General features: G+C 35.3%; 2 protein-coding genes and 1 pseudogene across 5 annotated transcripts in view; all 3 read right to left on the reverse strand.

The window, feature by feature from the left end:
- OR5W2I (olfactory receptor family 5 subfamily W member 2I) overlaps positions 1-13,062 on the reverse strand; it is a 124,380-nt gene that overhangs the window by 49,842 nt on the left and 61,476 nt on the right. The gene's annotated exons all lie outside the window — the stretch shown is intronic.
- LOC138916809 (olfactory receptor 5W2-like) lies at positions 960-2,237 on the reverse strand. The gene has a single exon (XM_070230422.1). It carries the CDS (start codon positions 1,913-1,915, stop codon positions 983-985), a length of 933 nt encoding a protein of 310 aa, XP_070086523.1. The 5' UTR covers positions 1,916-2,237; the 3' UTR covers positions 960-982.
- LOC138916638 (olfactory receptor-like protein OLF2) lies at positions 5,348-11,473 on the reverse strand (annotated as a pseudogene).

Raw genomic sequence — 13,062 nt, forward strand, 5'->3', positions numbered from 1 at the left:
GCTTAAAGGAGATAGCTGTCTGTGAACTGAAAAAAGGCATTTAACTAGAGCTGAGAAAGGTGAGGAACGGAAGAGAAGCTTCCTGGAGGAAGTGATGGAGGAGCTGATAGTAAATAATTACAGCACAAGTGCTGGCCCCATGGCCGAGTGGTTAAGTTCACGCACTCTCCTTCGGTGGCCCAGAGTTCAGATCCTGGACACGGACATGGCACTGTTCAGTAGGCCATGTTGAGGCAGTGTCCCACATGCCACAACTAGAAGGAACCATAACTAAAATACACAACTATGTACTGAGGGGATATGGGGAGAAAATAAAAGCAGGGGGAAAAAAAAAAAGAAGATTGGCAACAGATTTTAGCTCAGGTGCCAATCTTTACAAAAATAAAATAAATAAAATAATTACAGCACAATGATGTAATTTACCAAGGCACTTTACATGGCTCTTTATAACCTATCCTTGGGATTCTTTAATGCTAAAATGTTACGAAACCGGCCACCTCAAGACTTCTGTAACTGTCAGACCCTCTTCCTAGAATCCTTTCTGTTCCCCAAACTGCACTTTTTTTTTTTTAGATCTAAGACGATTCAAATATTCATCTCCATGCAGGGAAGCTTTTCTTCTACTGACTAGATTTTGATATTTTTTCTAGATTTTTAACCTCCAGTTTTTTACTTTATGAAAGTTTTGAGCCTTAATATGAATTATTTGAGTCTTTAGTTAATTAAAGTTTATTTATTTTTCTAGACTATAGGATTCATTTGTATAGAAACTACTGGATTCATCATGAACTCCAAAGCATCTAGATGTGCAAAGAGAACATAGTGATATTTAATACATAAATACAGATCAAATAAATACAGATACTCATTTATTTAAATGTGAGAAAATTATGTCTCTCTTGTATAATATTATATAATTTTATGAAAACAGCAATCATTAAATGCATGTGAGTGTGTGTGTGTGTACACATAATATACATACTTAAAACAATCTTTTATTTTTCAATTTTTCTAGGGCCTCTTTCACATCCTTGTTCCGTAGGCTATAAATCAGAGGGTTTAACATGGGAATCACAAGGGTGTAAAACAATGAGGTTATTTTGTCTTGATCTAAGGAGTATAAAGAACTCGGTCTAAAATATGTAAAGAGCATAGTTCCCTGGAAAATTGCTACAGCAGTTAAGTGGGAGGTGCAGGTGGAGAAAGCTTTGAACCTCCCTTCAGCTGAGTGGATCTTCAAGACTGATATGATAATATAACAATAAGAGACAAGAACCCCTGACATGGTGCTCAGTTCAATGAAGCCAAAAACAGTGAATAATACCAACACATTGACTTGTGTATCAGTGCAGGAAAGGAGGAAAAGTGGTGGTAAATCACAGAAGAAATGATTAATCTCATTTGACGCACAGAAACATAAGCGGAACGTTAATGTGGTGTGTATCAAAGCATCTGCCATTCCCACGAGATAAACCCCGGCCATGAGCAAAGAGCACACTCTATTGGACATGTTGACTGCATAGAGCAATGGGTTTCTAATGACCTTGTATCTATCAAAGGCCATCACGGCCAATAATAGACACTCAGAATCTGCAAAGGTACACGAGATGAAGAATTGCAGAGCACAGCCAAGGAAGGGGATTGATTTGTTCTTGGCAAATACGTCCACCAACATCTTGGGACCAATTGCTGTGGAATAACAGAGGTCACAGAATGAGAGGTGGCTGAGGAAAAAGTACATCGGTGTGTGCAGTTGGGAATCCATTCTAATTAAAATGATCATTCCAAGATTTCCCAAAAGATTAATGAGATAAACAACTAGAAACATAGTAAACAGGATCACTTTCATCCCAACGTTATTGGAAATTCCCAAGAAAATGAATCCATTCAAGGAGGAGCAATTTTCGCCAACCATTCCTCTTTGTTCTTACCTAAATTTATGAAGAAATAATCCAAAAAATGATAGATACATTTTAATTTTTCTGGACATCCACATATATCTGAAAGGCAGAATACAGTTTCCTTCTATAATTGTTTTTTAATAGTCAAAAAATTATCCAGTCATGTACCCAGTCTTTAAAGAAGGATTGCTATATATTTGATAATGGTAAAAAATAAATAGAGACAGATATTGGAAAATTTTTAACTGAATTACATATCATTCATGATCTATGTGATTTTGTATAAGATTTATTTCTCCAGGCTTTAACTTTCTTATCTATGGCAGTAGATTTAGATGAATTAATGTCACAATTCTGCATTCAATATAATATGGTTGAGACAACAATGTTAGTGGGACCAGGTTGTAAGATGTAGGACTGAGCATTTTCTAAGCCTGAAAATAGTCAAATGGAAGCAAAAAATGATTACCATTGTTATGTTCCTCAAAAAATATGATTGGCTTAAAAGACTTGATGTTAATTCTAGAAACAATGAATACCATTACCTAATAATAATGAAATGATTACTTTACTGTTCTTGCTCTTTTACCTTTAGTTTTTGGTGAGACATGAAATAAGCATTAAACCTTTCCTCTAGAAATCTGTTATTACTCTGTCACAATACTCATTCCCTATTTGTGGGAGTTGTCTGGTGCCAACAGATGACCCTCTTGACCAAAGAAAAGTGCTAAAAAGAAGTGAGAATGATAGAATGTAACACGTGCATTTGCATCTCTTTGGTTTTTCTATAGATGCTTAAATTTTAAAAATGTAAACAGGATGAGGGACAATAAACGTTCCTGAGACATATAGGCTTCTCTTCTTTATGGATGTGTATATTTATGTGTATGTCATGTGTTTGCATGTATATATGTCTTTGTTGATATATGAGAATAGGAATGTTGCTGATTTATTTTTTCTTAGAGTTAAGTAAATATAGCATGTGGTTCACATGGAGGTGAGTATGCATGTCTCTATTTGTAATGTGGTACCTAAATTATTTCTGAAACAAAAAAACTTATATTCATGTACATACTTCCCCAGTGATAAACAGTTCTCCTGTGACCCTAGATTAAAATAAAATCATTAAAATGTTATTTTGTGGATCCTAATAATTTCAGTCAGTTCAGTTCTGAGAAAAAATATAATTTTTTGATGATAGGTTGCTCAGTTTATTAAACTGTGTAAGCAGACGTAAAGTCAATCATTTACAAATTTCTCTTTTTTCAAAAATTTCCCCTCTATTTCTTAAATTTGGAGACTCAGGAACCTACCTGAGAGGAGCAGTGCTTTCTGTACTCACTACAGGTGGCTGAAAAGTAGGCAGATGGCATTTCATTTTACCAGGTAGCATTTGGGACTTAAATCTCTGAAGCTTCCACCCTCAGGCTTCAGTGTATGCTAACATGGGATTAATTATATTCCTTGTTCTGTATTTTCCCCTGTGAGTACAGCAACAACTTTAGCACAAACCGAAGCTTATTTCTTCACTATTGTCAACACGTTCGTCTGACAGTAATAGAAGTGAAAATTACTTTTTTGTTGAGCTTGACATTGACACTGAATCTATACTTTCTGTCTCCAGTCAAAGCAGCAATTCAATAAAATACAAAATGATCCTCTACTTAGTAATTTCCATCGCCTTTCTATTTTTCATTTTGTTTCTCTCATTTTTGAAGCATTATCTTTCACCACCTCATTTAGGAATATTGCTATTCTTTGATGCTACGATTTTTATTGAGACATAATTTTATATACTATAAAATTTACCCTTTCTATGTATGCACTCCTTTAGTTTTCGTATTTTCACAAAATTGTGCAGCCATCACCACTATCTAATTCCAAAACATTTTTCCTCATCTTAGTAAGTAACTCATACTCATTACCATGCAACTCCCCTTCTTGCCTCCCCACTACTCCTGGCAACCACCAATCTGCTTCCTGACTATAGGAGATTGTCTATACTGGGTAGCTCATATCTCGGCATTATATATTATATGGGGTGTTTTATTCTTATTAGTGGTCTTCTTTTACTTAGCATAGTGTTTTTAAGGTTCATCCATGTTTTAGCAGTTTCTGAATTTCTTTTTATATGGCTGAATTATATTTCAATTTTTGAATGTGGCACATTATCTATTCATCAGTTAATGGCCATTTAGGTCTTCTCTACTTTTTAGTTGGTATTAATAATGATGATTAAACATTCCTGTCAATGGAAACTATAAAGGTCACTTTCTTCAACAAGCATTGTCTCATTCCAATCCCCAAAATGCATCTCATCCATCCACACTTTGTTGATTTTATGACTCTATCACATTCTCTACATTTAGTAGACTATTTTTTTAATTATGTTTATTTTATTCATATAAAAATCTCTATTACATTTAAGGGTTTATAAATACATTCAATTTTTAATTTTATATTCCCCAAAGTCCCTAGAACAAGTATTTGCAAAGGTAATTGTACCCTAAATATTTAATGTTAAATATTTTAAGTTTCTTGAAGTGGAGGCTGGAGTATGAATAGCAATACACTAGCTTTGGGAATTTTTATCTGCTAATATAGTTCCTATGTGTAGGGAAGATTCAGTCAAAAATTTTTCCATGGATAATCATTTTTCTGGGATACATTTAGTTTGCTACTATCCATACTAGTTCTTTAAGTAATTGAGAATAGCAGTAAGTTTGAATTTCATATCCTCCCCAAATACTTCCCAAGAGATGACAATGGAATTCTCCATACTTCTTAAACCTTGATTATCCATCTTGGAATCTGGTGTGACTGGGCTACTTCCCAAGGTCCCAGAGCTAACTCTGCTTTCACAAACACAATAACGATTGAAACGCCTGTCGCTCTTCCTTCTATGTGGTTGCTGTTCCAGTGCTGCTTCATTCAGTGGCTTTGTAAGTATGTGCAAAACAAAGAATAAAAAGGTTGCACATTTTCTCATGTATTTACTTAAAGTGTTAAAAACTCTTAATAAAAGAATCTGGAAGGGGAAACCTCAAAGTTCTGCAATGGACTATGATAGTTTGGGCAATTAAAGACGACTGCACACATCATTACACCGTTTTCCTTAGAGGCATAGTTCCCATATATCCTCCTGTTGAACTTGTGCTTTTCTTCAACCACTTTGACTAACAGAAGTAAGCAGAAATGCTATATGTCTCTGTTGAGAGCTTCCAAGTAGGAAGTCCAACTATCCTTCTGGATAAACCATATGACCGACTCTGAGCCTACATGGAAGGGTACCAGGTGAGTCGATCTTTCTAGGCATTCTCATCCTGGTGCCAGTTATGAAAGACCTTATAGCCTGTCTCAACTTTCAGTTGAATACTTCATTGTGACCCAGTCAACATAAGGAAGATAGAATAATTGACCAAGGATCACTGTTTTAAGCCATGCAATGTTTATACAGTAAAACACAACCAGAATAGTATAGAGAGAATATAACCAGAGAGAAACTTTATTTCAGAAAGCATTTATTTTTACTATCATGTAGTTTTTCATGCACACACACAGATATATATATTCTATAAAAAAAGGAAGCTTGTTTCTAGACTCAATTCTTTAACTATCTTTTTGTCTTTGATTCATCAGAATACCATCCAAATTTTCTATTTCTAAGTTTCCTTAGCAGAACTAATTGGTCTAGAAAGTTCAAACTAAAATTTCCAGTACTAAATGGCTATGAAGAAATCCCAAAAGCAACGAATGAAAGCCTAACACATTCTGAGATGAGTACCTAAAATCAACCCTAAATTGCATTAATAGTGAGAATAGGTGTGGTTTGCAAGAATATCTGGATTCTATTAACAATTTTGGAAATGGACAATGGGAAAAATGTACTGACCTTACACCTGTGGTATACATTCACTTTTACAATGATGGCTGATTCACAAATATTAAAGTTATCACTATTCATCTTATAGTTTCCTCTCTGTTTAGTGAGTCAAAACAAGAATTTCTATAAATAAGAATGTATGATGCGCTTAAGTTTCCTTAACAATTATTTTATTAACTCCTTACAAGAAATGAGTGATACTGCAATAGCAGTTCAGATACGTGTTATATTCAATGGTAAACTAGTAACATGAGGAACGTTGGGGATAGAGAAGTGTCCCCAGAACAGTGATGTGTATATAGTATGGCAATTTTATCATGTGGCCTAAAAAGAAAAAATAATGTCAGTAAGCCACATTGTTTACCCTCCAGGAACACAATGCAGTATGTGTATATATGTATGCAGTCTTTGTAAGTGTGTGTGTGTTTCTATATGCATGGACACACATATTGAATTGAGGTGGAAGAAGATTGGTTGTATTAGATTTGGTATCCTGTTTCTGTAGCAACTGTTACAGTATTCGTTCAATTTTGCTTAATAATTGGTAGGGATAATATTTATAGTCAATTTTATAGCATGTACACACACACACGTGCACAAGCATACACAAACACACACACACACCTATGGAACACTTTCTATATAGTGCTCCATGTATGTGTGCACGCTTGTGCAAACTAAAGATAAACTTTTTGCTAAAATATGGCAGAAAAAAACAGTAAGAAGATATATTAAGATTTCCTACGCAAATCAGAGAGGTGCATCCTGAATTCAAATCAAACATCATTTATGGACATAATTTAACACCTAGCAATTGCTTTTAAAGTTTGTAAATATTCATAAGACATAATATCATCATCAAACTCCTATTCTGAGTTCAGATCTTTTTTATGAAATGTGTTACATACCTCCAGATAAAAGTCTACTTGAATGGAAAATGACTAATACTGTGTTATATTTATTGCTACTGAACACTTGAACATTACTAACATTTGTGTGGGAAAAAAATGAGGTGGAGATGGCTGAATTGCCCAATTCTGGGGAGTAAATAGAAAATAAAAAAATGTAGTGGCTCCTGAAATTGTGCAACATGGCAACTCTCCGGGATACACTCCATATTGGTCACATTCTGAGTGAATCAAGACAGACTACTTCAAAGAATAGATTGCCATGCTTCACATTATGTTCCCAATATTAAGATACCAAATGTACTCCTGTGAGAGATATTTTATTAAGAGCTCAAACAATATAACTAATTGCTAATAATTATATACCATTTAAACTTAAGATACTGATGCATTTGTGTATTCAAGATGCTTGCTATCACTGTTTAGTTCTCTGGTACACATTTTGAGGATGTAGAATTTTCCTTGGTCTTTTCAAATTAGTTTTCCCCTCAGTTGCTTTCATGTCTTCAGGAATGTGAAAATCCCTCAGATTACATTTTGTTCAAACAGGATGTAACTGTAGCTTCTTATACAGGGCTGCTTTTCCAGACCCTGTAGACTAACTTCCCTTCAATCTACCCCCTCCCAATGATGTAAACTTGAGTCTGTGGAGCTACAATATTATTATAAACTGCATAACTTAATTTAACTCTCAAATGGATCTGTTTCACTAAGAATAGAATTCTTAAATAATTGAAAAAAGGCAATCTGTAGGAGAAATTTTATACATCAGATAGAAGCAAGTGAGAAAACTTCATATGTAAGGGTTTTCAGATGACACTAAAGCAATGCTATGTAGGCATATGACTACCTAGAAGATCACATTCTTCAGAAAATAGTTGTCCGTCCCTGAAACGTTAAGCATCATGACACAGATTTTATTTCCTGATAGTGGCCGCAAAACACAGTTTCCCTGCCACTGGAGGAAAGATTAGAAATGCCTGTGGGTGGATAAAAACATTGTTGTTCTGCAAGCAAGACAGCACTTTGAGTAAGATGAAGATTAATTATATACTGAGCTATTCAAGGAAATTAGGCACTATATTAATTTTACAAATATATTATGAACACATTGTGTACAAGGAACTGATAAATTAAAAAAATATGTATCTTATCATTGCCTACAATCTGATAGTGAATAGACTTTGTTTTGTGGAAATTTATTTGTAGTATAATATGCATATGGAAAACTTTCACTGAAGAAAGTATACTGCAACTAAATTTTCAGAGCTGAAAAGATCCCCCCACCCAACCAGGCCAAAAACACATTAGTAGCATCTTAGAAATCATCCCCACACCCATCACAAATTGATGTACAACATGATAAGTTAGTTTTCATGTTTTTGAGGTATATAGTAGTACAATCATACAGTTTTATGCTTTTTTTGTCTTGCTCATTTTACTCAACTTGTTTACTATGTTTGTGAGATTTTTCCTTGTTGTTACATGTGGAAATAGTTAATTCATCCTCATTACTGTGTAGTTTCCAATGTACAAACTTACCAAAGTTATTTATCTAATTTGGAACAGGAGTCAGCAAACTATGGTTCATAAAGTTTTATTGGAATTCAGACACATCATTTTATTTATATATGGTTGAGGTTTTTTTGTGTGTCTGTGTGATACAAGAAAAATCCTGAGTGATTATGACAAAGACTTTATGGCCTGCACACTCTAAAATATTTATGACTTACAACTTTTAGGAGAAGTTTGTCAATTCTTCATCTATTGTGTTGGTAAAACTTTGAGTTGCTTTCAGTTTTGTGTTATTGTCAATAAGACAATGGTGAATATAACTGTCCACGTCTTTGGGTGGACAGATTAACTCATTTCCCTTGGGTATAAATCTAGGAAAAGAATTTTGACGTCAAGGACATTTATATGTCTAGATTTAGTGGATACTTTTGTACAGTTTTACAAAGTAAAGTGCTAATCCTCATTTTCTATTCTAAATGTGTAAGAGCAACAGTTGCTCCACATCCTCACCAATATGTGATATTTCCATTCTCATTTTAACCAGTCTGTAGTTGAGTCATAATACTACATTTAGGTATTTATTTTTGTTTCCTTGAATGCAAATAAAGTTGGACATTGGCTTCTATGAAATGTCTATGAGTTTCTGAATTTGAATAACAGGCCACTAAAAAGGGTCATTTTTAAGTGTTTGATCTTCTGAAATTCATACTATCTGGCTGGCTTTATTGTCACCACTATTTGAGGTTGAAACAGCCAAGAGATGCAGTACAATTCTTTGGTGTTAAAAAGAAGAGACATCTATTTTTCTTTTTCAAAACCTTTCCAGTACTGGGATGGGTTTACACAGTAGTAGATTCATATTTCATTGAGACAAATTGCATCAGATGGAAAGGATCTTAGAGCTAATCTAGATGAATTCCCTATTTTACATAAGGGTAACATGGGTATAGAAAAAAAGAGTGGCATGTTAAATGCCATAGTGATTTAGAGTTGCATTATTACCTGGTTCATAGTGTGTTTCTGGAAAGAGAGATGTCCAGGGAGGTTAAAAATTACCACCTCTGACTTTAAAACTGGACCACTTACTTATTGGGTTATTGAACATTCTTACTGTTCTATTTCTAAAAAATATAGTTACACACCCTATCCTCATAATGTATCTGTCTGTTCTCTGTATTAGACTTATACCCAATCCTACTTTTGATATGTCATACTTACATTTAAAGATTCAATGGCCAGGATGAAAGAAGGAGTCAAGATATAAAACTTGACTATAATATTAACCAACTACACACAGTCATTGATAACATTGTATTTGGACAAAGATATTTGCCATCAGTCATTGGTGGATGTGTGAGAAGGATGTGATGTGGAAAGACTAACAATGGAAGGGGATGATGATCATTGCATTTTGCAGGGAACACTCATTCATTTATTCAATAAATGAATAAATTTATTTTGAATGTCATCCTGTAGTTGAGTATCGTAAACTGCAAAGTAGACATATTGGAGGACAAGACAGACAAGGTACTTACATTTATGGAACTTTGAGGGAGGGCAGGACTTTTTAATTTATTCTTAGTTATTAATTTATTACTTATAAACTTCTAAGTGCTACAATGGAACATTTATAGGGTGATAATAGAACAAAGGAAAGATACAAATAAATGTAATGTAACCCACTAACACTTACTTAGACTAAGCAACTTTATTAAACTATTGGTTTAAAAAAAAATATAGGAACCTTGGAAACTTAGAAGAGAAAGTTTAGTTGACATGGGGGGAGGGATTGCTCTGCCCATGATGTTTCCCTGGATAACAACCATGAACACAGAAGGGAATTATAAACAGACCTTCTTTGCAAAACAGGAAAATTATTCTATTACTACTCTTCCTTAGCTTGGAGACAAGGATAAGATCAATACTGAAGGCTCTCTACACTCAATGTAGGCACAATGATAACCAATAACAAATATCTAGAAGGTGTATTGGTGAGACTACAGGAAACGATGTCAAAGTACCTGAACTTTAGCTCTCAGAATCTTTACATAAATATTTTTTGGTGAAAACGCAATTTTACCCAGAAGATAATTTAGTGATGATTGATTTTTTTCAGGGCACTTTTCACATCATTATTCCTTAAGCTGTAGATGAGTAGGTTTGATATAGGAATGGCAAGTTTATACAAAACAAAGGCCATTATGTCTGTGTCCATGGAGTAACATAACCTGAATCACAAATACATGAACCAGCGTGTAACATGAAATATAGGCACAGTGGTTACGTGGGAGGTGCATGTAGAGACGCATTTTCATCTTCCTTCCGCTGAGTTCATTCTAAGGATGGTAGTTATGATGTAGCTGTGGGAGAGGAGGACAGTGATGATACTGTATCCCAGAACACAACTACCAAAAGTGAACACCACAATCTCATTGACAGTTATGGCTGAAGTAGACAGAGCTAGTGAGGCTAGGATGTCCCAGAAAAAGTGATTGATGATATTAGAATTACAAAATGGCAAATGAAATGTGCAACACGTGGATTACTGAATCAACCAAACCTTCCATATACACGATGGCCACTAGCTGGGTACCGACTCTCCTGGACATGGCTATTGTATAAAGAAGAGGATGGCAAATGGCTACATAAAGGTCATATTCCATGATGGCCAATATGAGACATCCCGCATTTGCAAAGGCCCCTCAAAAATACATCTGAATGGCATGTAAATTATATGGAATCATTTTTTGCTCAGATAAGAAATCAGCCAGCATTTTGGGAGTGAAAGTAGAGGAGTAGCCAACATCACAGAATGACAGATTGCTCAGGAAATAATACATGCACACGTGGAGTCTGGCACCCTTCTGGAGCACAGTATCATCCCTAGATTGGCAATCACAATTATGTCACAAGCCAGCAGAAATAGAACAAAGAGCCCCTGCTGCACATCCTGTCTGTCAGAAAGTCCTAGGAATAGGAAGTCAGTAAACACAGTGCAGTTCTCAACAGCCATCACTCAGGTCTGGAAATCCCGGGTTAAGAAAGAAATGGAAGTGGAGGGTAATATCATAATATTATCTTAACAGTTAAACTGCCATTCCTTTCTATTTTGCAGCAATTAGAAAAAGAGAGATTGCTAAGTCCGTTGTTGGTAAACTTATCTCCCTGAAATGTACAATTGCATATAAATTATAAATTGATAAAATAATAATAATAATACTGCTTCCATTTGTATAGCACTGTAAAGAGTTTGTAGGACACTTTCATCCAAATTAAACATGTTATTTCTACACCAAACTATGTAATATTTATGATAATTTTTGCTATTTCTATCTTACAGATTAAGAACTTGAAGTCCTGGGGCCGGCCCTGTGCCCTAGTGGTTAAGTTCACGCGCTCTGCTTCTGCGGCCCAGGGTTTCGCTGGTTCAAATCCTGGGCGTGGACATGGCACCATTTGTCAGGCCATGCTGAGGCGGTGTCCCACACGCCACAACTAGACGGACCCACAACCAAAAATAAATACATAACTATGTACTCGGGGCTTTGGGAGAAAAATAAAATCTTAAAAAAAAAAAAAAAGAACTTGAAGTCCTCAGAATCACGGCAATAGTTCTTACAATTACTTGGTCTAGACAATCTACATATTACGACATGATAGTTTTTGTTTTCAAATTTCTAGAAATGTTGTATCCTGTAATAGAAAAGCATAGTTAAGTGACAGATGCAGGTAATGAGATATTTCTTTGTTTTTCCTACAAAATTGTGCAGCAGCAGAGCTATGGCAGGTTCCTCCATATAACACACTCCCATTTCCTCATTAGGCCCTCAGGTCCTATCCCGCCTACTGAATCCTATCCCGTCATTAACAGGGGATAGAGATCATCTGTGGTCCAGGACCCCCTGGAGCAGGGAGGGTGGTGTCTGCTAGAGAAGAGCGTGGATGAGTCTCCATGAGTGATACACTAGAGTGCGCAGCCAGGAAACGCCAGGGGTAATCAGACTCCCTCTGACAGCTGCTGTGGCTCAGGGGAGATTATGAAGAATTTTTGGGAGCTAATTGTAGAGATGCTAGTAGCACAAATGACAGAGAGGCAAGAAAGGGAGTTTGGTTACTGTGCGAGTCCGCTGCCCTAATTGACCAGAATTTGCATGATCTATTCACCAGCAGGTCAGATGTGTAAGACACATGATAAAAGTGTTTCTGTGACCACTGTCCCATGATCTCAGAGAGAGTCTGAACTGTCCCCCATCCCAAGCCTAAAAATTGTAACAATGTTTTATTCCTTTCTTTGATCCCTGTTTCTCTTGAATATCTCTGAAATCTGTCTCCTTTGGTTTAAACGAGTTGGTTGTCCTTGGGAGGCTAATTGAATTCTATGCCCCACTGTTATATTTTATCCAAACCAATTATGTTATATATAATGTCATTTGTGACCTCCTCTGTTCCGTGAGAATTTAAGGAAGGTGGATTTGAAGGGAGATGAAGGGCAGAAAAAGGACATCTGAATATTGATCTAGTGATCAATGTGCAGGTTTCTAAAAACTTGACCTGAACTCGCTAAAATATCTGTCCCTATAGACACATCTTTAAACAAATATTTTCCTTAAAAATAAAAAGATTTTATAGCAATAAAAGTAGAGGTAAGAAATACAAAACGATAAAAAATTTCCAATCACCTTCACAATCCATGATCGCAAATTATTGTAAGCCCTGCAATCTATGTACATAAGTTTTAAAAATAAATAGATCAATAGAAGTAGTTTAAATAAATGTTTGTGTTATATTTCATACCTTCCTTTGGATTTATAACATGCTTTCAGTTGAAATAGGATAAAAGGACTAAAGAAATTTA

This window comes from Equus caballus, chromosome 12 (assembly GCF_041296265.1).
Source record: "Equus caballus isolate H_3958 breed thoroughbred chromosome 12, TB-T2T, whole genome shotgun sequence".
NCBI lineage: Eukaryota > Metazoa > Chordata > Mammalia > Perissodactyla > Equidae > Equus > Equus caballus.

Excerpts from the sequence above, each read along its gene's own strand:
- LOC138916809 (XM_070230422.1), bottom strand. The coding sequence starts at position 1,915 with ATGGTTGGCGAAAATTGCTCCTCCTTGAATGGATTCATTTTCTTGGGA.